At 39.3% G+C, this 23,772-nt stretch overlaps 1 protein-coding gene across 1 annotated transcript in view; it reads right to left on the bottom strand.

Moving 5' to 3' along the window:
* LOC148141894 (phosphatidylinositol-3,5-bisphosphate 3-phosphatase MTMR4-like) overlaps positions 1-23,772 on the bottom strand; it is a 62,646-nt gene that overhangs the window by 35,729 nt on the left and 3,145 nt on the right. Inside the window, 6 exon segments of the mRNA XM_087977127.1 lie at positions 3,276-3,389; positions 10,944-11,040; positions 11,326-11,492; positions 14,981-15,063; positions 16,901-16,933; positions 18,047-18,163. Of these exon segments, the coding sequence (XP_087833253.1) occupies positions 3,276-3,389; positions 10,944-11,040; positions 11,326-11,492; positions 14,981-15,063; positions 16,901-16,933; positions 18,047-18,163 (611 nt within the window).

The following is a 23,772-nucleotide window of genomic DNA, read 5'->3' as shown; positions in this document are numbered from 1 at the left end:
TTCTCTCTCACACGGAAACACTTGTTGCGGTGTTGTTGCACAGATGCTAGCTAGCTTCTGTACTGTGCTTAAGTGGTCATGACATACAAATATAAGAGTTAGGAGCAGATGTAGGGCAATTTGGCAGTGAGTCTATTCAGACATTCAGAAAGTTCGTGGGCGACCTGATCTCATCTATCCTCGACAAGCTTTGATTCCTTGCCTACTGAAAATCTACCTAGCCTTGTTTTAAGATTATTCAATGAACTGCCTTCTGAGGCCAAGAATTCCAAAGCTGGACAACCCTCAGGAAAAACAAATTCTCATCTCTGCCCTAAAAGAGCGACCCCTAACTTTAAAACAGTGTTTCCAAGTTCTTTCTGTGCTAAATCCAGAATTTTGGAAACTGTGAATGGACTATGACTATCAGTATTTTGACATCTGTGTCGTAGTATTGGAGCTTCACCAATAAATCTGTGTATATTGAATAACTGTGCACATGTCATTTTCTGTTACGATGTGGGGATATCTGCTATGGGCTGGAGAAGAGCTTGCAGCAGAAACAGCAGGATACAGTGGTTTGGCCATTCTTAATGAATAAACATATATTTGGTAACAAGCAAATTCATGAAATGGGAAATTATTTAAGGAATATTAGTTTCAACAATAAGCTGCAACACAAACAACCAAAGCAACTGTTCGGTCTCTGGCTTGTGTCACTGAAATTAAACAATGTCAGTTTATTCTTCTTTAACAGTCTTTTAGAACGAGCATACCCTTCAACCACCAAAAACTATTTTTCTTTACATTGTTTACATATTACACACTTAACCACATTGATAACACTTTTTTAATTTCCATATAATTTTCAATAAGGTCACTAGTCAGGGCTCAGCAGCACAAATATGCATTATTTTTGTTCATTCTCACTCAGAAAGACTAAGGTCATGCGTGGTGTAGAAGTGTGGCGATTAGGATGTAGAGTTGGGATGCTTGAATCTGTTAAGCTCAATACTAAATTAAGCAATGCTTTTACTCCATGGATAAAGATGGATTAGGGTTAGGGTTTGAGATGCATTGAACAGGCTGTGTGCACTGGGTTATTGTACATGTTCAGTATTTTCTATGCTTTCTGGGTCCTGCTCTTAGAATATATTTAAAAACAATAGGTTTTATCATCTTTTCTCAAACATAAGAGAGATAAAACTGAACACTAAGCATCATAGCACGTTATTGAAGTTCATTTCCAATACTGATGTGTTTAAACAAACTTTGGGCATTTTACAAGCAGCTAAAAAGGATTCTACAAGGTCTACGTCAGGTTGTTGCAAAAGGTGTTTTTAACTATGTGCCTTTCTCATGATTTATTTCACAACTTGTTAGCCATTAGATTAAAATATGAACATTTTTATTTACAAGTTATTAATTTAGTTTATGGACCTTGGTACTTGAACCATTATAGAAAGGTTGTAATTCAGCAAGAGCGGTAAAATAGACTCCTTTCCAGGAATTTATCTTGGCAGGCAGAAACAAACATAGGACTGAATCTTACACTTGTTTGAACAAGTGTCAAATTGCAGGGTTTCTTTGAGAATTTGTCATAGTGAGGCCTACTGACTTCTCTCATCCTATTTTGCAAAAGTCACTTCCTTACTTTCTAACCATGACGCTATGACATCTTTCACGGTCTATTCCCACCTCAACTTCCTGTGAGGAGTTCCAAGAACAACTTGCCTTTCAGAAGATATAAGACCATAAGACATAGGAGTGGAAGTAAGGCCATTCGGCCCATCGAGTCCACTCTGCCATTCAATCATGGCTGATGGGCATTTCAACTCCACTTACCCGCATTCTCCCCATAGCCCTTAATTCCTTGTGACATCAAGAATTTATAAGACCATAAGGATTTACCATATCAGGATTTACCACACCTCTTGCGCCCACCATCATCTTTCAAAGCTTGTTGCACACTCAGACAAACACTGTTGGTCTAGAGTGGTCTTACATTGTTTCTGACATTTGTCTAGGACATCGCATAAAGGGGGAAATTATGGTCCTGCTTTGTGAGCAGGGTCATGGAGGTCCTAGATGGGGTGGTGCCAAATTGGAACTTGCTCTTCCCCAGAACTAGCAGTAGAAGCATCAGCACAAAACTGAGTCAGCCTGAACCAAATATCAGAGTTAAAACAGTCTCAGCTATCTAAAGGAATGAAGAGCACTGCAAAAATATCAATGTCCTTCTTCACTCCTCCTGTGCAGATGCCACCATCTTCTGTCCAATAGCTCATTCTATTTCTGCTACTAAACCCAGCTACATCAAGGCATATTTTCACTATTGCCTGTAGCATGACCCCCACTCGCTCTCATCAACCCCAACCATTTGCTCTGCATGCTTTTTGCACTGCCTACTCACTCATTCAGAACAGTTCTACACTTGTACTTCTACACTTTCATAGCCCTTAATACCTGTTGTGTTTCATTCCAGGAGGAAACAGACCACAATGAGGCATGTGTTGCAGGTGCCAGTGCTACACTGGGGTGGACAAAGTTAAAAAACATATACCACCAGGTTAAAATCCAACAGGTCTATTTGGAAGCACTAGCTTTCGAGGTGCTGCCTCTTTCAGCTGTCATTCTTTATAAGCATCATCTCTTGACTCTGCCGGCCCCAACAGGTCTGGGCTAATATTACAGGCTGTTCTTGACTTACTTGAGAAACTGACTCAAAATTAAATCAACTGTTCATATTTTGATTTAACAAGTAAGGCAAATAAATTTAAAAACTATGATAATAGGACAGAATAATACTGTAAACTTTGCAGTATTTGAGGTATATAATATCTGCCAGTTTATCAAGAGTGCCACTTCTTAAAGTGCTGGTTAAATCGTAGTTTGTTGTAATAGTATTCATAACTCAGACATTTGTACATTGGGGACTGCATGCAGTCTTTTCTTAAAAAAAAGATACTGAGGGAGAAATGTTATCACAATACTTGGAGAGCTCATTACTCTTCATATAGATAGATTAAACAGTTGGCTTAAATGTATTCTAGAACCTTCAACTTCTAAACAAACTCTTAAATTTTATCAGTGACTTGTAAGGTCCATAAGTAAGGCAGTTGTCAGTTTTGTTATTTAATTATCTTTTGGAGACTGTCAACAAATGGAACTCATTAACAACATGATGTAGGAAACTGATAAATCCAACTAATTCGGTCATTTTGGAATATAAATGCATTCAAACGGAGTTCTTTACAGCTAAGAAAGAAGTCATAATTAACATTTAAGAAGTTCACCTGTAAACGACTACAGGAATCCTTTTCCAAGATCTGAAGGTCCCTACACTTTCCAATTCTTTATCCGTGATCCACACTGGAACTAACAGTTTTTGGGGATAACTAGCACACAACCTGCAAATTGAATACAACAAGGAATTAGGTGGGTTTGTTTCAACACGGCCTTATGCTTGAAATATAGACAATAAATGATCAATCTGAAGACACAAAACAAATTTATAATTGAGTTCCAACACTTGTTAAACCACACTGCAGTTTGGTCCACAACATTGCAAATGAAACAGTGAGCACTGTGTCTATGCATTACATCCACCATAATTCCAGAGTAAATGTTTACGTAATGTTCCCCACATTATATTTTTAGCATTCCATATGTACACTACACCGTACGAACTTTGGGACTTCAGTTCCCCTGCATAAATGTCATCTTTATAGATATTAGTTCTAATCTTCCATGTTTTCATGAGACCACACAAACATTACTTACAGTATACATATACACTAGAATTCCAGCGTGAAATGGTTCCAGGTAACACTGCACAAACTTATCAGTCCCCACAATCCAGACCTGGGTCCAACGTGTAAAGAGTGTGCAATAGAAGCAGTGGCTCCCAGTATACCTATCATATCGACTGAGGTTTTAGAGGTTGGGTATATGAATAGGATGAGCTAAAGGGATATGGGCCAAATGCTGGCAAATGGGACTAGATGAATTTAGGATATCTAGTTGACATGAATGAGTTGGACTGAAGCATTTGATTCCATGCTGTAGAGCTCTATGACTCTAACATAAGCTACTTAACTGGACTTATTAAGTCTACAATATTTTCAGAGAAAGGTCATGTCATTCAGTTTGCACTGTAAATGGTGTTGAACACAGACAGAGAGAATGTGCCACAGGGAGAAACAGCCACTGCCCCCCTCTTTTTCTAATTTTGAAAGCTGAAGTCCCACTGAATCCCACAAAGAAGAGATCAGATCTAAGCTCCGCAGTTCTGATACGTCCGGTTGCAAATGCTGGGGAGCCACTAAACAACCAACAGGTGGTGGAGGCTTCACAAGAATCCTCATTGATAAAGGAGCCCAGCACATCAATGCAAAATATGGCTGACACATTTCATCCATCCTAAGCCAGAAGTGCTGAGTGGCTGACCTGTTCTACCATCCTCCTAAGGACTGCAATATCACAAGTGCCAGTCTTCAACCTATCTAACTCAGTCCACATTGAGAAACAGCTGAAGCCACTGGATACTGCAAAGGCCAAGTTTGACAATATATGGAGGTCTTGCACTCCAGAATTAGCCATACCCCTAGCCAAGAGTACAGCAACTAAATTGGCATCTACTCAACAATGTGAAAAAAGTGAAAACCTGCCTAGATATGTCCTATGCACAAAAAGAGGGACAAATCTATCAGGTCAAAACAGTCCTATCAACTGTCTCTTGATGAACACTGCTTGCAAATGAGTAATCCACTCACTGAGGTTCAATTTGGTTTCTACCAGGGCCACAGGGCTCCTGACCTCAATATATGCTTGGTCCAAACATGGACAAAAGAGCTGAACTCCAGATGTGAGGTAAGGGCAATTGCCCTTGACATTACAGCAACATTTGGCCTAGTGAGATTTCAAGGAACCTTAACAAAACTACAGCAATAGGCATCAGGAAAACTCTCCACTGGTTGGAATCATACCGACACAAAGATGATGGTTATTATGAGGTCAGTCATCTTAGCAGTGGAACATCTCTGCAAGAGTTCCTTAGGGTAACATCCAAGATGCAATCATCTTCAGCTGCTACATTAATGATCTTCCTTCTGTCAAAAGGTCAGTGCGATCCTTCACTGATAATTGTACAACATTAGCACCATTCATGACTTCTCAGATACTGAAGCAATCCATGTCCATATGCAACAAGACCCTGGGCAATTAGCCCTGCCGTCTGGACAAGTGGCAAGTAATATTTCTGGATAGAGCAGAGCAGAATACATGTAGTAAAGGCATTTCTATTTAAGGGCTGATGTAAAGTTAGCAATGATGAAACTAGCTCTTGGGAAATGAAAAGTACCGATGGGTTGGTCTGGCCCTTCATTGTCATGTTTCACCCTGAGATTTTCTGCTTTGCTCTCTATTTAATTACAGGAATACAATATTCCAATACATCACCATCTACTGCCGCACAACCTTTCTAATTTCTCAATTCAGAGAACTTGCATCACAAAAGAAAAAGAAATTTTGGAAAGCATTTTGGAAAGGCAAATCAGGGCAGGACTTACACACTTAATAGTAAGGTCCTGGGAGTGTTGCTGAACAAAGAGACCTTTGAGTGCAGGTTCATAGTTCCTTGAAAGTGGAGTCGTGGGTAGATAGGAGAGTAAAGATATTTCCTTTATTCGTCAGAGCATTAAGTACAAGAGTTGGGAGGTCAGGGGAGCCAGTCGACTTGGTATATTTGGACTTTAGGAAAGCGTTTGACACAGTCCTGCATAAGAGATTATTGTGCAAGATTAAAGCATATGAGATTTGGGGGGGTTTGTGTATTGAGTGGATAGAAATCTTGATGGCAGAGCGGATACAAAGAGTAGGAATTAATGGGTCTTTTTCAAACGGGTCGGCAGTAACTAGTGGGGTGCCACAGGCATCAGTGCAGAGATGCCAACTATTTACAATATATATTAATGAGTTGGGTGAGGGAACAAAATGTAACATCTCAAAGTTTGCATCGGATTACCCAGTTGGATGGGAGGCTGAACTATGATAAGGATGCAGGGATCCTTCAGCACGATTTGGACAGGTTAGGTAATTGGGCAAATCAATGGAAGTTGCAGTATAATCTGGATAACTGAGGTTACTCACTTTGGAAGCAAAAACAAGACAGATTACTACCTGAATGGCTGCAACTTGGGAGAGGGGAGAGTGCAGCGAGACTCAGGTGTCCTTGTGCACCAGTCACTGAAGGTCAGCATGCAGGTGCAGCCAGTGGTAAAGAAGGCAAATGGTATGTGGGTCTTCATTGTGAGAGGTTCGAGTGCAGGAGCAGGGATGCATTGTTGCAGTTCGACAGGGCCTTGGTGATGCCACATCTAGAATATTGCGTGCAGTCTTGATCTCCTTTTCTGAGGAAGGATGCTCATGCTCCCGAGAGAGGACAACAAAGGTTTACCAGGCTGATTCCAGGGATGGCCAATTGACATAGGAAGACTAGGTTAGGATTGTTTTCATTCGAGTTCAGATAGATGAGGGCAGTGATCTCAGAGACTTATAAAATTCTAACAGGAGCAGCCAGTGTAGATGCAGGGTGGATGTTCCCAATGACATGTGCCCAGAACCAGGGGTCATAGTCTGAGGATTCAGGATGGAGATGAGGAGACATTTCTTCACCCGAACAGCGGTGAGCCTGTGGAATTCATTACCACAGGAATTAGTTGATGCCAAAACATTGAATGAATTCCAGAGTGGCTAGATAGCACTCGGAGTAAATGGGATCAAAAAGTTATGAGTGGAAGGCAGAATTAGGCTATTCAGTTGAGCGATCAGCTATGTCTGGGATGAATGGTGGAGCAGGCTCGAAAGGCCGAATGGCTATCTCCTACTCCTATCTTCTATCCTTCCACCTTCTTGAATAAACAGATTATATTTGCTGTTTGCTCAGCAGTCTCTTTTAATTGAATCTTTCCAGAACAAAGTTGGGAAAATTAACAGTGTACCTGCTACCTTATTGGTCAACTCTTATAAGACACAATGATGAAGCCTCAAGACTTGTAACATTTACCAGCTAGTTTCCCTAGTGTTATAAATTCATGCAAGTTCATCTCTTTCTTCAACCTCGTTATTTACAGGAATGGGAAATGTTTTTATATTCTCTATTGTTAAAATAGAAGCAAAGTATTGATTCATTGCATCTGCTATTTATCTTCCTTCTATTAACTCCTTATTCTTAACTTAAGGACTAACACTTAATTTACTTACTCTTTTTCCTTTTACGTACATATTAAAACTCTGAATTTTCTTAAAAAACATTTCTAGCTAGCTTTCTCTCATGCTCCAATTTATTTGCCCTGATCCACTTCCTAGTTACTCCCTGCTGTTGCTTATTATAGACGAAAGGGTGCAACAATGCTATCAAATTAACACAAGTGTGGGCAATTTGTGTTGATTTCAGCAGCACCTAGCCACATCTGTATGATGCCTGACAAGATGGGCATGGTACCAACTAATCTTTCTAGTCTTCCAATTACAACAAATTAGGAGTAAGAAATAGATTTTACTGCATGTTTTCAAGCAGTGATCGTCAGAAAAGAACAGGACCACTGTGCATAGACACCACACAACTCAAATGCCAAAGCGTTGTAAAAATACAATTATAGACAAGATCAGGACAATCAGAAATATTGTAGTCAGAACAAGGGCACACAATACAGATACTATACAAAGGGTAGTTCACTGTTTAAAAAAAGCTGCAAAGCCAGAGATTTCAGGGCAGGGAAAAGAGAAAATCATTGCACAGATATTGAATTGCTCTAGGAAAACAGGACAGATCAGACCACTTTCCAAGATTACTGTGATAAAGTATCAGGGTATGGCATATGAATATTATTCATCCAGGGAAATGAGAAGTCACTGTATGCATTTGACAGCGCTATAATATTTAGTCACAAATTAAGTTACAATCAATACAAAATTAGGTAAGTTAGATTAACATTTCTTTGACATGACTACTTCTGAAGGTGCTACAGTATCCACTTTCACATCTGTAGAGTATTTATGAAATAGGCATACTTTTACAGCCATACAGAAGGCGCACATAATTCTACTTTTACAGATGTAGATCAGCCATGCACCCCAAAATCCACTGTACCCCTTCACAGGAACACTGATCCTTGCTTCAGCTACTGTGTTCATTTCATCTTTCCTGATGTATTTTTGCCTTCTTTAATGCTACTTAATGTAAAACTTTATAAATTGGATCTATCCTTGAATATCTTTCCATTTGTACAGATTAAAGCATTGGCAATTGTTGCTGTGTGTGAAATGGCAATCAGAAGGAATTACTGCAAAGCTATCTAAATGTTGTCACTTGATCCAAGTTTTGGGATTTACTGGCCAATGAGTAACATTGTTGCTAATCTTATGAGGCCTTCTGTCTTTTTCAGCTTCGAAACACAAGTTCAGTGACCTATGGCAACTGCATTGGCTTGGCTGGTATTTCAGGAATATGTACATGTAATACCACCAGTGCACAAGGGCACATTGAAATGTGCATGCTGTTGCAGAATCTTCTCTTGTGAGAGTGTGCTATGCTCTGACTTTGTAAAGCAGAGAACTTCTTTAAAGACTTGTTTGTCAAATTAAGAAACACATGCAGAGCATTCTTTACAATTCTCTCATGACTGTATTTAGGGAAATCCCAATTGTAAAAAGCAGATAACACGAATGTGTTCACCAAATGAATATTTAGTAACGTGGTAAAGTGGTCTTGCTGTCCTTCAGAGAGATTTTGTGAATGCCATGCGTTCAAAGACCAATTTCAAACATGCACTTAAAAATCATGCATCCAAAAGTATGAAAATTATATAGTGCCAACCTAATTTGGATAAGGTACAAGCAAATGTAGGTCTTATGCATTACTTTAAGAATGGATAGACTTGCAGGATTTCAATGGAGGAAAGATAAACCCTGTATAGGGTAACACGTACAAGATGCATAGAGGAAAAGTTCAGCAGGGATGAGGTGATAAAGATGGAAGCTAGGTAAATTATAAATAAGATTTATTCAGGTGGTGGTGGTGGACAAGAAAAGGTTGGTATTTTAAAGTAAGCCTTCAAGAACCCGTAAGAATCTTTTTAAGAACAAAGACAGTAAGTGAGAAAAAAGGAATATACACTAGACAAGAGATGCACAAGAAGTGTTCAGACTTGAGTTTTCAAGGAATTGAATCATGGATTAAAGGTTGGGAGTCAAATTGAATGCATTATTGGAGAATTTTATAACTGTTTATTGGGGAATTTTGGAATTACTTTACATTATGGCCTATGATCAAATTAACTTAATTTCACATGAAGACGGTCAAAAATAGTCACTATAATGTGGCTTTAAACAAAACAATGTGTATACCAGTCATCTCAAAATTGGCTCATCTTACATAAATTAGTTTAATCAAGGCAGCGTTTGTTGACACCTTCAACTCTCTCTCTCCCCCCACCCTCTTTACAGGTCTCTCATGCTTGCCTCGGCCCCAAACCTTCTTTCTGGGTCTCGAATCTCCACTTCCCTCTTCCCATCCTTTCCTAGGTCCTGATCTCTCCCTTTCTCCCATACCCAGAACTGTTTGTAGATGCCTGTGCAATTTAAAGTAGTGCATATCGTGATGATGTCAGCGAATGCGGTCTTTAATTAACAGAGATCAACCACCAGCTTTCACTAATACACCCAAGATGCAAAAATAGCTAAGAGTTTAAGCACAGCAGCAGTCTCAGCTCCCCTTGCAATGTAAATGCCATTGTTCTCACACCTAATGAGAATGGCTCCTCAATCTAACATTCAGTTTTGATTCACAACTCAGCATAAATATTGACCTGAATACAGGGATAAGTGCCATGTGGGAGAAGTGGCACTGGATTCTCTACATCAACCTGAGAACCCAGCCAGGGTATTGGTTTAATTTCTCATTAAAAAGACAAGAATAGTATTCCTTTAAGCCTGCTCTCCCAGTCAGTGAGATCATTTAGACAATGCAATGGTTCCTCAGGTCAGGCTGAAATATTAACCTTGACCTCTGTGCTAGACATTCTGGAGTTGGCTTTGAACTCAACATTTTTACATATAAAATGCAACTAAAGCAAGGCAAGTTAAAAAAAAAGGTCAGGACAGAGATTTACGTTAGATAGTCAAGGTTAAGGTAACAGAGAACAAGTTGCTATTCTAAACAGAATTAGAATACCTAGCAGGAATAGGTTAAAATCATTTTGGGGTCAGGTAAAAGGGTGAGAATTGAAGGAAATGGAAAAGCAAACAATTAAGTGAGAACGGTTTGGAGACCATGCATGCTGTCAGAGTGACAAGCTCATGAATATGGTAGTGTATAAGGCTAATCATGAAAAACGGGTCAGAGTCACTCAGCCAGGGTTCAGTGAAGCTCCAAATGACCTTCAATACAAAGGTCATGAATGAAATGCATCTTATTATTGTGCTTGTGCAGAGATTTTTCAGGATGATGTGGAAGGCGAGGTAGATAGCTCATTGGGTGTGTTAATAAGGGGAAGCACACCAGGGACCTCAGCATGCAACAAAAAGGGAATTGATGTAATCTGCTTTGCAAACTAATCTAATTATCCTTTCATGCACCTGTATTTGCTCTGTCATCTCTGCTGACCCAGCCTATATCCTGGCCTCTGGGGCTGTTTTTTGTTTCCTCAAAATCTTCATTTTGTTATAAGCCATCTTTTACAATGGAGCAGTGGTAGTGTTCCTACCTCTGGACCAGAAAACCCATGTTCAAGTACCATGTGCTTCAGAGGTGCCATAACATCCCTGAGCAGGTAAATTAAAAAAAATCCTGGCCTCAACTGTTCAGGTCTGTCACATGTTAATCAGAGTGTATCAGCCATGTCATGTAGCAGCCCAAGTATTCAACTTCATTTCTCGATCTTTACCTATTAGAATTAACTCACTTGTAATTGCTGTTCACCTCACTGACTCTCCAGACATTTTGTAGATCAAAACGCATTCTTTCTACTTCCATTTCGAAGCGGTGACAAACATGATCGCCTAAAGAAATACAAGAACTAACAGTCAGGTTTAATTATAAAACAAAACAGCTACCTAATATTAAAGCTTTATTTCAACATTTTCTTTTTGTTCCTGATTTTCTTAATTATCTAGGACAGTAGTAGGTGTGAAATCACACAACCCACCCAATTTGATAAAGGTGCTACCAGAGACAGAAGAATGATTCTCAGATGGCAAATCAAGAATTGCCAAACTCAAAAACTGTTCACCAATCTATGGAACAGACTTACACAGTCAAGTGATTACTATTAGCTCTCCACTCACCAGGACGACAGAGATGCACATGCTGATCTTCCTCATCAGCACAGATTCCCAGACACCAAGCATGATATGCAAAGGCAAACAAATCCTCCAGTCTTGTTGGTTGGGCAATCACTTTATTTAATCTCTTTAGCCATTCTTGACATTGCTTAAATGTAGAAAAATGACACCTGTGGAACAGAAAGACTTCAGAAAATACAGCACAGCCAAAGACAAAATTCACAAATGCATACGAATAGCCAAGTGCGTAAATATTGTTATTCAAACCTCTATGTTAGACACTCAAATATTCAGGATTAACTTTGAAAAACAAACCAAAACATAACTTTAATGAGACATTAACATTCAGTCTTAAATTAATTGAATACAAAATATAAGCACCACTTTTAGAACTTATTGTCTATAAATGTAAGGGTGTTATGCTGAAAGTCAGCTTGCAACCCATCAACCCATTTTCCACCCATTTAGTAGTACTAAATATTGGTTTTATCGGGTACATTCTACTGCACACCAGTATACCTTATAGAATTGTACAAGATGAAACACATCATAATGAATAGTGCAAAAGTATGATAAGTTCTTGAGCCTCAAAGGCAAGATTGCTATGACCCTTAAGAACAGTACATGTCCCTCTGCATGAGCTATAAACTCAGCCTTACATGACTGTAACAACCTGGGTCTGCTGGCTGGTATGGGTTGATGGCTACTGTGGCACAAGAGCCTAAAAGGAATCAATCCATATCGTTAATTCGCACAAGACAGGTGAGCAGAAAAGGTACCATGCAAACAAAGGAACCATTCTGATGACAGCCAGCCAAGCGAGCTCATCTGATCTAAAGTCCATCACTACAGTTGAATAAATTATCAGCCAAGGATGGAGGTTTTAGAAGGTGATCAAAAGCTAGGTAAATGAATGGGAATGAATGAAAGGAAAGGAAAAAGGAAAGGAAAAAGGAAAGGAAAAAGGAAAAGGTACAGATGTTAAGAAAACAATGCCAGAGCATACAGTCTTCTTAGGTCAAGCTACAACCACCAATGTGGTGGAAGAACAAAGGATAAACAAAATGCTCGGATTGCAGGAAGACAACTCAGAAGACAGTTACAGAAAGAGGAATCAGAAAAATGCCAGCAAAACAAGGAGGATGTGCAATGGAATTTGGTATGAGACCGGTATCGGTACAGGCAGTTTGAATGAATGGTGAATAGATAGAAAGCTGGACAGAGGAGTGTCAGAATAAGAGGTAGAACATTGAAGACAGAAAGGAGGTGGAATTTCTTCTCTCAGAGAGCAGTGAATCTGTGAAATTCTCCACTCTAGAGTGCTAAGGAAACTCAATCATTGAGCATGATCCAGTCAGAAAGTGATCAATTTCTGGTCATAAATTACATTTAGTGATTTGGGGGAAGTGCAAAAAGGTGGCACTGAGGTAAATGATCAATCATGGTCTAATTGAATGGAAGAGCAGGTGCAATGGACTGAATGGTCTACTTATGTTCCTATAAGAGGAGTGTAATATTACAATATTGAGGTATGGTAAGCATAGAAATGGATAATGCTACGAAAAAGAGGAGATGGTGTCAAAAGCACATCTCTGGGTCAAATAGGATTGTGCCTCCTTAATTCAAAGTCAATTAAGTTACCTAACACTAACTTTTATGCACAAAATTTCAACTTTACTGTGTTGCTTATGTTTTTATTTAAAATTGTTGGATCAGTTCTTTTTAACAGCATAAAAACTGAACGCAGTTTACTGCAAGGTTAAAGATGCGCGTTAAATATATTTCCCAAGTTGTTCAACCATGCTCCAAGGAAACCCTTGGAATCAAAGCTTTCCACTTCCTACACAATGTCAATAAGCAAAGTCAAAAGACAAAAGACGACGTTCTGGATTCAAGGACTACAATAGTATGTAAAGACCTGAATGGTTTCAAAATCATCCATCACCCAGGCATTAAAGCAGCCTCTGGAATGTCACAACAAGGCAACAGAGCTTTCACAGACCACACAAATATTACAATATTTTGTCCACGGAGCTAATGCATTTGTTGCTATATAAATATATTTGAGGAAAGGAAGACAGCAAACTTCTCACTGCTGAGTGAAACTGACAATGGAGAGCTAAGACTGAAGGATGCAAGACTCACTTTGGTCCCCGTTTTACTATCTCATTCTTTTTATATTTTAAAATATCGGGGATCCAAAGCACAACTTATCAAGAAAGTTCAGCACCACTTGTAAAAGGGTTGAGAATGAGACACTACACAGATTTAAAGTAATTAGTACAAGAAACAAATAACAAAAGTGGTTCAGGTGTGGAATACACTGCCTGAGTGTATTGTGAAGGCAAATTGATTCAAGGTATTCAGGATTATGGAGACATGACAGGAGAATGGCATTAGGTGAGATGATGTTTTGGAGAGCTGGTACAGAACTAACAGGCCAAATGGTCTCCTGCACTGGCACGATCAGGATTCTGAAATCCAAGAATAGCATCACCTGATTAACAGAAACCCAAATAATTGTGATATAGTGAATATGATTGTGTTTATTTAAATAATGAGAGTTTCAAAGATTTATTGCCTGCATCTGTGCTCTCTCTCTCTCTCGCTGGTTACTGCCAGGCAGGAAAACTTCAGGCCTCCTGTTCAGTGCTCAGGATGTAAAATGTATCTGAATTCAAATTAAACTCCAGTTACTGTCATCGTGTTGGGAATTAAGCCAAGAACACAACAGAAAGCAAGGAATGGTGAAAATCTAATTCAGGAAAATGCTGGATTTTTTTTTTTTACACAATGTTCATACACTATTATTTGCCTCAAAGTTACTTAAAAAGCATGAAATGCCGGGCTGAACTGGTAAGGCATGTTAAATGTTGTTGATTAATCGGTGCACACTTTAATTTAAAGATAAGCATATGATAAATAGAATCTCCAGAACAATTCAATCGAGAAAGAGATTTAAAGCGACAATTAGAATCATGAATGCCTGATCTTCTACTTCATAAAGTAAAAGATATCTCTTCCCAGTAAAGAAAAAAAAAATTCTTACAGCACTGAAAGAAACCAGGCTGGGGCACACTATTTCTTTTGCTTAATCAATATGCATCTCATTGTCGGTTACCTATAATAATATCAAATAGGAAAGCTCTAAAAATGTAGGCATTTACCCAACATAACAAAGCTTTCTGCTTTGAAGAACTGTTTTTGGATAAGCAATCTACATGAAATCCAAATCAACGAATGAGAGCTTTTAGGCATGAGCTGAGCACAGTCCTTACCCAAGCGTATTCTCCTGGTATGTCTACATACATCAAAACATTCAAGTATACATGAATTACACACCTCTTCTCCGCAATCCCATTTCTATCTGCTGTACCATGTTTACACCACAACAGCATCCCAGCCAAGTGATATATCTGACTGAAAACCATTAGTATACACCAGTACTGGTTTCATTGAGCATGCTCAGTATTGCTGGGGGCTTGAATTTGTATAGGCATGGTTACAGAGAGGATACATTATGTATCTTTGTGTCAAGAATTCTACCAGTAAAGTGCCTTGTAAAGGTCTAATGCGCTGGAGACGATAGTTGATGATCACTTTCAATGCTCTGGCACTGTTGTTTGTATTCCATATCAATTAATGCGGTACAACATACCTGACAACCTTGGAATCTTTGCATACAATGTGAATTTGAAACATGTCACGACTCTCAACAGCTTCAATAAGCCGTATCGGTACCTGTAGCAAGACACATGTACATCATTTATCAGATAAACCAATAACCAACCCTTCTGAGAAATATTATTTTTAATTTCAGTCTTAAACAGTAATAATGTATACTACAGTAACCATTATTGCATTTACACAGCTTTCACTCAAACAGGCTGGACTAATTTGCATAGTCTGGCAATATATTAAGTTGACTGGATCTCATGACAGTGAAAAGTGAACACTCCATGCAGTGCTGACAATGATATTACCTCATTTATGACAGCAATGATTGAATGAAAATAAGCTACAATTCAGATCCTGTTTGTCAGTATTATTGGAATGTTTCTAAATTCAACATGTTTAAGTGTGAAAAACAGAAATCGCTTGAGAGACTCAGCAAGTCTGACAGCATCCATGGAGATAAAGCTCTCTCTCCATAGGTGCTGCCAGCCTTGCTGAGTTTCTCCAGCAATTTCTAATTTTGTTTCAGCGTTTCAGCATCTGCAGTTCTTAGTTTTACTTTATATTTTAAGAATCCACATTTTGAGATTTGCAAATTCCCGATTCCTTTTCCCATCACCATAAATGGACATTCAATCGACAATTACAACCACCAAACTGCTTGCTGAGCAGAGTTCTTCAATTTATTGCAGAGTTGCTGGAGGTGTGGTAACTCCCTTAGCCTTTAATTAACATTCTGTTGCTTTAACAAAGATGAAACAGCTTTGTGTTGGAACAGGGAAGGGAACTGTCACAAGTTAAATATATTAAGTTACAAATTCTGCAAAATAATTCAGGCAGACTGCAATAATAAGAACACAAGTGTCAGCTCTGGCAGACGCCACATTAGCCATTTCAGTCAGATCGAGATTCACTCAGCAAACTTGTTACATCTGAAACATAAAAACTTGAGTTCATATTGGAACCTTTTCCAAATCAGAGCTGTGCCCAGGGAACAGACTCGGCATTACAAGACTTTCTGCACAAGGCCCAGCCAACTTAACACTGCAACAGCATGTAATAAAATCAGAACATGCACAAACATGTCTGACAAAAGTCTTCTTCAAAATTCTAACCTATGCATTTGAAATGTTGAAGGTATTTCCAACATTTTTATTTTTACTGTAATCTCTGGAGGAATTGATTTATTTCCCTCACAATATATTTAACAATGGCACTTCGAGGGCTGACAAAACTGTGTCAACTTTTGTGACTGACACTTAAGCACGAAATTGACCCATGTTCCAAATATCAGTATTTTAAGAAACAGCACTGAAGCCAAGCACCAATGAGTGAATGAATGTGCTGCAGCACAGGGATTCATGCAGGTTAGGTTAATTCAAGCTGCTCTACATTTTTCGATTTTCTATGAATGTTTGGCAATAAAACATGATTGTCACTCTGGCATCCCAATGATCCACATTACCAAAAGCTTTGATCAATAGCTCTAGGCACACACAGGGATTAAATCATTCCATATGGCTACATATTCTGAAAACTACATATGATTATCAGCAGACTGCTTGATTGGTGCTAATCTGACAGTACACAAGAACATAAGGGAGTGAAGATGTGAAAGGAAACTACTAGAGGCACTGAGTTCTTGTTGGTATATTTACTGAGACAGTATCCACATGACATGTCTTTCTTATGTCCACATGAAGGTAAGGATAAAGATGAGCACACCTGAAGCTTCTTTAAGTTGTGTTGGTTACACTTTATTCCTGTCTACGTACTTGGCGACACAGGATTGCAGTGGAACTTTAAAGCCTACATCTTTGACCAGGACTGTTCACATAAACTGTGTTGGATAAACTGTTGTATGCGTAACCAGAAGGGAAGTACACACACACACAGTACTTACTGAGATGTCACTGTCCACACCCTGCAGAAACGTCTAAAGCAGAACAAAAGGAAAGAGAAGGGGAAAATGAAATCAAAATAATAGATGAAAGAAAGGCAGGAACCTTATACATGGAATACACTTGTTGTGTACTAATGTTAAGATACAGCTGGCAACACACAATCTAAGAAGAACTAGAGCAAACTAAACCAGAGCATATCAACCAGTATCCACTCATGATCTTACGTGTGCCAGAGTGCTTTACAACTTATTTAATATTTTTAAAACGTGGTCACTGTTTTGATGCAGGAAACATGATAGCCAATGTGCACATAGCAAACTCAAAATCAGGACTTAACAAAAGATCGGTTCTGTATTAAGTCTTAACTGAGGGATAAATATTGACTAGGATACAAGAACCCTTCTGTTTTTCTTTCCAGTGAAATGCCATCTTCTACTTCAGACAGTTAAACATCTTGCCCAAAAGGTAACACCTCAGATTACTTTACCTTTATAATTCTTCATTACCTCCACTCTAGCCCTCTCTGAAAATCATCTCACCTAAGAGACCATTTTCATGCTGTCTCAACAATTCCCACTAAACAACTCACAACCCAATTTCCCTTCTAAAATTTCCCTTCATAATAAAACGAAGAACTGTGGATGCTGAAGATCTGACACAAAAACAGAAATTGCTGGAAAAATTCAGCAAGTCTGGCAGCATCTGTCGAAAGAAAGTAAAGTTAACGTCATGAGTCCAGTGACCTTTCTTCAGAACTGTGGCAATACCACAGATCAACTTATTAGACATGTTACTAAACTGTAATTTAGTCTAAAGGAAATTATAAGTTTGGTTCAATTTCATATTTGAATTAGACCATTTCAATTATTCATTCATGAAATGCCTTTCCTCAACCCTGCTTCCTCTCTATCCCTTCACCTTTCAGGAAGTGGTTGCATTTATAAATGCTCAATAAGGGAGGACTGATCCTTTTTTAATTAAAAAAAAGTGAATGAACAGAGGGCATAACTGGAAATAAAACTAACAGCTCAATTTGATAGCAAGTGCTAGCATTTCTTTTGGTTCATTTAAAATTTTAGCACCCATCAACATACTTTCTGACCAAGTTATGGCAGATTCATGAGAGTGTCCAAAAAAAAACTTACATTGATTAAAGAATCTTGGTATTTAATGTGAAGTCTGTAATTCGAGATAGCAATTACAGCGTCATCTGCACGGCCCAAGTATTCCACACCTTCTCCTTGGAGGACTGGAAAAGGCACCTGTAAAGAATACCATGAGGAAAGTGAAACTTCACAAGTCAATCACAGTACAACGTACACAAACATAAAACTAGACCAGTGCAGGAGTATAACCGATTTGCTTACATAAACTAACGAACTCGACCTTCTATAACATTCCACAGGACTACTTCTCTGCCCAAATTTGTTTCTCCCTGCGTGCCCCAACTGTTTCCAATGAAAGCTTAAATATTCAGTAATCACATATTGGCAATTAATGCAAACAATAATTGTATGGCAGCACAGTAGTTAGCACTGCTGCCTCACAGCGCGAGGGACCCAGGTTTGTTTCCAGCCTCGGGCGACTGGCTGTGTGCAGTTTGCACATTCTCCACGTCTGCATGGGTTTCCTCCAGGTGCTCTGGTTTCCTCCCACAGTCCAAAGATGAGGTCAGGTGGATTGGCCATGCTAAATTGCCCATGGGTCTGGGTGGGTTACTCTTCCGAAGGTAGGTGTGGACTTGGTCGGTTTCCATACTGTAGGGAATCTAATCTAATCTAATCCAATCCCACATTTAGATAAGTAAATGAATAAGAAATGTTTGGAGGGATACGGGCCAAGCTCAGGCAGGTGGGATTAGTCTAGTTTGGGATTATGACCGGCCTGGACTGGTTGGACTGAATGTTTTGTTTCTGTGCTGTATAACTCTATAACTATGTAGTGGTAGTGGTTTGCTGGTGGTGCAGGGACAGAATTAACGCCATACTGTCACAAATGTAGCCAAATCAGGACTTTGCCTCCTGATAAATCGAATGCTCTGAAAGCACTAACTTCAATTATTTGGATGATCAGTACTTTGATTCATAAAGTTTCCATTACAGCTAAATTTAACATAGAAGATCACTTGTTGATTTTTCACTCACTCATTCAATTAGAACAAAATATCTTAATTACATTATTCTATATCGAGTCATACAGCATGAAACCAGACACTTTGGTCCAACCAGTCCATGCTGAACATAATCCCAAACTAAACTAGTCCAACCTGCTTGCTCCTGGCCCATATCATTCCAAACTATTCCTATTCACATATCTATCAGACTGTCTTTTAAATATTGTAATTGCACCCGCATCCACTTCTTCAGAATGTTCATTCCACACATCAACCACCATGTCTAAAAAATCTTCCCTTCATGCCTTTTTAAAATCTCTCTCCTCTCACTTGTGTCCCCGGTCTTGAAATCCCCCATTCTAGGAAAAAGACAACTCTATCTATTCCTCTCATTATCTTAAAAACTTTTTTCAGGTCATTTATAAAACGCTCCAGTGAAATAAATCCCAGCCTATCCAGTCTTTCTTTATAACTCAAGCCTTCCATATCTAGCAATATCCTAGTAAATCTCTTCTGATACCCTTACTGGACACAGTATTCCAGAACAGGCCTCACCAATATCCTGTACAACCGCAGCATGACTTCCCAACTCCGAATATTAAAGGATTTTCACACAGAGGGTGGTATCGGTATGGAATGAGCTGCCAGAGGAAGTGGTGGAGGTTGCTACAATTGCAACATTTAAGAGGCATTTGGATGGGTGTTTGATTAGGAAGGGTTTGGAGGGATATGGGCCGGGTGCTGGCAGGTGGGACTAGATTGGGTTGGGATATCTGGTTGGCATGGACGAGTTGGACCAAGGCGTCTGTTTCCATGCTGTACATCTCTATGACTCTATGACTGAGCAATAAAGGCAAACATGCCAAATGTCTTTGAACTATATGTGACACAAACTTCAAAACATTATGTATTGGCACACTTGGTTCCACTGTTCTAAAACACTACCGGAGGCCCTGTCATTCAGTGTAAAATCCCTATCCTTGTTTGTTGTACCAAAATGCAATACTTCGCATTTGTCCAGATTGAACTCTATCTGCCATTTTTCAACCCACTGACCGATTTGATCAAAATCCCTTTGTAATCTTAGAAAACCTTCTTCATTGTCTATGGTGCCAGCAATTTTGGTGTTGTCTGCAAACTTACTAACATGCCTTCTATATTGTCATCCAAATTGTTCATATAAATGACAAACGAGGACCCAGAATTGATCCCTGTGGAACACCACTGATCACTGGCCTCTAATTCAAAAAACAACTTCTACTCCTTTATAACTTCCAACTTTACTCTATGTCTTCTGTTCCCTAATCTTCCTTGACTCGTTATCTGACGAGCAGTGCTCCAAAAGGTTTTACTTTCAAATAAACCTGTTGGACTACAGCCTGGCATTGAGAGATTTTTAATTTTGTCCACCAAAGTCCAACATCTGCACCACCACATCATGCATCAATAGGGTCAAGGAGTTCTTTCTGTATTGCAGCAATCTTGTACAGTAACAACCAAGTAAGTTGTTGGAAATGTTGCTGATATTCATCATCATCATAATTGGGATAAACATGATCAAGTTCACAGTGAGGACCTTTATCATTTTTGCAGTACAATCTGCATGGAAAAATGGACCTTCAGAATTTTTGAAAAATCTTTTATCTAAGATACATTTCAAATGAGTTTTCCACAGATCTTTACCAGCACCTGTGCCACAGTTCAATAACTTAATGCCAACAGTGAGAGAACCGTTCAGAGTTTCCTTCACGAGCTGTGTCAGATTTTAAAAGAATATGCAATAGTTTAACCACAATTTAATGGATTGTAGATGTTACGATCAAGTCAATCTTTCCACATCCACAGGATATTTTTAAAGGGCTTTCCAGCCAATTCAATTCTTTTGAAGTGTGAACACTGTTGTTGTATTAGCAAATGTGGCAACTAAAGTCTGGAAAACATGGTTCCACAAGAATAAGGTATCAATAGGTCTTCTCAATTGATCCCATTGAATAAAGCCAATCAGAATCTTAATGACCAGATATATTTATAACATCAGCTCTGGAGCCCTCTTGTGGCATAATGATAATACTGCTACCTCTGAGCAAGCAAAGTATCATTTTGGTAGGTTCAGGTTCCATTTGCTCCAGAAGTGTATAATAACATCTCTAAAACATTGATTAGAAAATGTACAGGGGCCCCTTGTGACACAGTGGTAGTGCACATACTAGTGGTACACAAGGCCCAGGTTCAGGTCCTACCCACTCCAGAGGTCAAAACGTCATACAGATGTACAGCACGGAAACACACCCTTCGATCCAACTTGCCAATGTCAAGCAGATATCCTAAATTAATCTAGTCACATTTGCCAGCACTTGGCCCATATCCCTCTAAACTCTTTTTATTCACGTACCCATCCAGATGCCTTTTAAATGTTGCAATTGTACCAGCCTCCACCCACTTCCTCTGGCAGCTCATTCTATACACGCACCACCTTTTGCGTGAAAACTTTGCCCCTTAGGTCCCTTTTAAATTGTTTCTCTCTCACCCCAAACCTCTGTCCTCTCGTTCTGGACTCTCCCAACCCAGGGGAAAGACCTTATCTATTTACCCTATCCATGCTCCTCATGATTTTCTAAATCTCTCTAAGGTCACCTCTCAGCCTCCGACACTCCAGGGAAAAGAGCCACAGCTTACTCAGCTTCGTCCAACCCTGGCAAGGTCCTTGTAAATCTTTTCTGAACCCTATCCTTCTGATAGGAGGGAGGCACACAATATTCCAGAAGTGGCCTAACCAATGCTCTGTATAATCACCACATGATCTCTCAACTAGGTGAAGAGGGGCTTTTGCCCGAAACGTCGATTTTCCTGCTCCCCGGATGCTTCTGACCTGCTGTGCTTTTCCAGCACCACTCTATTCTATGATCTCCCAACACCTACACTCAATGCTCTGACCAACAGAGGAAAGCATACGAAATGCCTTCTACACTATCATATTTACCTGCAATTCCACTTTCAAGGAACTACAAACCTGCACTCCAAATGTTCAGCAACACTTCAGTACTTTTCCATTTAGTATACAAGTTCTTTCTTGATTTGCCTTTCCAAATGCAGTACCGTACACTTATCTAAATTAAACTCCAACTGTCACTCCTCTGCCCATTGGCTCATCTAATTAAGATTCTGTTGTTCTGAGGTAACCTTCTTCGCTGTCCACTACACCTCCAATTTTGGTGTCATCTGCAAACTTACTAACTATACCTCCTATGTTCACATCCAAATCATTTATATAAATGATGAAAAGCAGTGAACCCAGCACCAATCCTTGTTGCACACCACTAGTCACAGGCCTTCAGTATGACAAGCAACCTTCCACCACCAACTTGTCTTCTACTTTTGAGCCAGTTCAGTATCTAAATGGCTGGTGCTCCCTGTATTCCACGTGATCTAACCTTGCTAACCAGTCTACCGTAAGGAACCTTGTTGTACGTCTTACTGAAGTCCATATAGATCACATCCACTGCTCTTCCCTCATCAATCCTCTTTGTTACTTCTTCAAAAAACTCAAACAAGTTAGTGAAACATGATTTCCCATGCATAGCGCCATGGTAACTATCCTCAATCGGTCCTTACCTTTCCAAAGACATAGAAATCCTGTCCCTCAGGATTCCCTCCACCACCGATTTTAGGCTCACCAGTCTATAGTTCCCTGGCTTTTTGTTATGACCTTTCTTAAATAGTAGCACCACATTAACTAACTTGCAGTCTTCTGATACCTCACCTGTGACTATCGATGATCCAAATATGTCAGCAAGGAGCCCAACAATCACTTCCCTAGTTTCCCACAGATATCTCGGATACACCGGAGTGTGATAACATCTCTGAATAGGTTGATTAGAAAACATCTATAACACCACCTCTTCTGGTGTAGTGGTAGTGTCCCCATCTCTGAGGTAGAAGGCTGAGGTTCAAGTCCCATCTGCTCCATGAGTGTGTAATACCTGAACAGACTGTCTTTTGTAGATCTCTGTGGGAGCTTTTGTGGCACTTCTGTGCCCCTAGCTCTGAGCCAGGAGGCCCAGGCTCAAGTCCCACCTACTTCAGAGGCGGGTCATAAAATCCCTGAACAGATTGATTAAAAACACCACCAGTTCTGTGTATTTAACAGAGACTTGTTTTATTTCTGTGGCTTATCATCAATCATATCCATCTAATTTAAATCAACATACATCACGTCTGTAGAAGTTGCTCTCATACAGCATGGACCCTATGAACTCAAATTACCCCTTCCAGTGCTGTAAATTACCAATTGTTCAACACTGTTGTTTCTTGCTCTGACAGATTTTGACTAAAATATTCCTTCCTAAAATAGCAAGACAATACTGCTTTATGCACGTTTATGGCAGAGCTACCAGTACAACAAACTGATAAACACACTAATCACTTTGAGAGCTCTCTGGAGCAAATCTTATTCTAACATTTCTTATAACCCTATGATCTGCATGTTCTTGTTTGCAATGATCTTCCTGGACTGATCGCAAAACAAAGCTTTTCACTGTACTTAGGTACATGTGATTACAATAAATCAAATCAAATCACTTTACATGGCAAACTCTCAGTAACATGTACTATTTATTACAAGAAAATGGATTCTAGCTACTGGTAAACAATTATGAACTGTCAACAAACTTACTAGTTAAAACACTAATTTCTTTATAAAACTTCCCCCATGCAGGCACATGCACACACAGGGAAAAAAAAAGTGTCATGATTGGGAGA

The sequence above is a fragment of the Chiloscyllium plagiosum genome, unplaced genomic scaffold (genome assembly GCF_037043375.1).
Source record: "Chiloscyllium plagiosum isolate Xiang-an unplaced genomic scaffold, Cpla_swu_hap1 HiC_scaffold_31, whole genome shotgun sequence".
In the NCBI taxonomy this organism is placed as follows: Eukaryota; Metazoa; Chordata; class Chondrichthyes; order Orectolobiformes; family Hemiscylliidae; genus Chiloscyllium; species Chiloscyllium plagiosum.
Note: the sequence above shows the minus strand (reverse complement) of the source record. Positions and strands in the feature narration are given on the sequence as shown.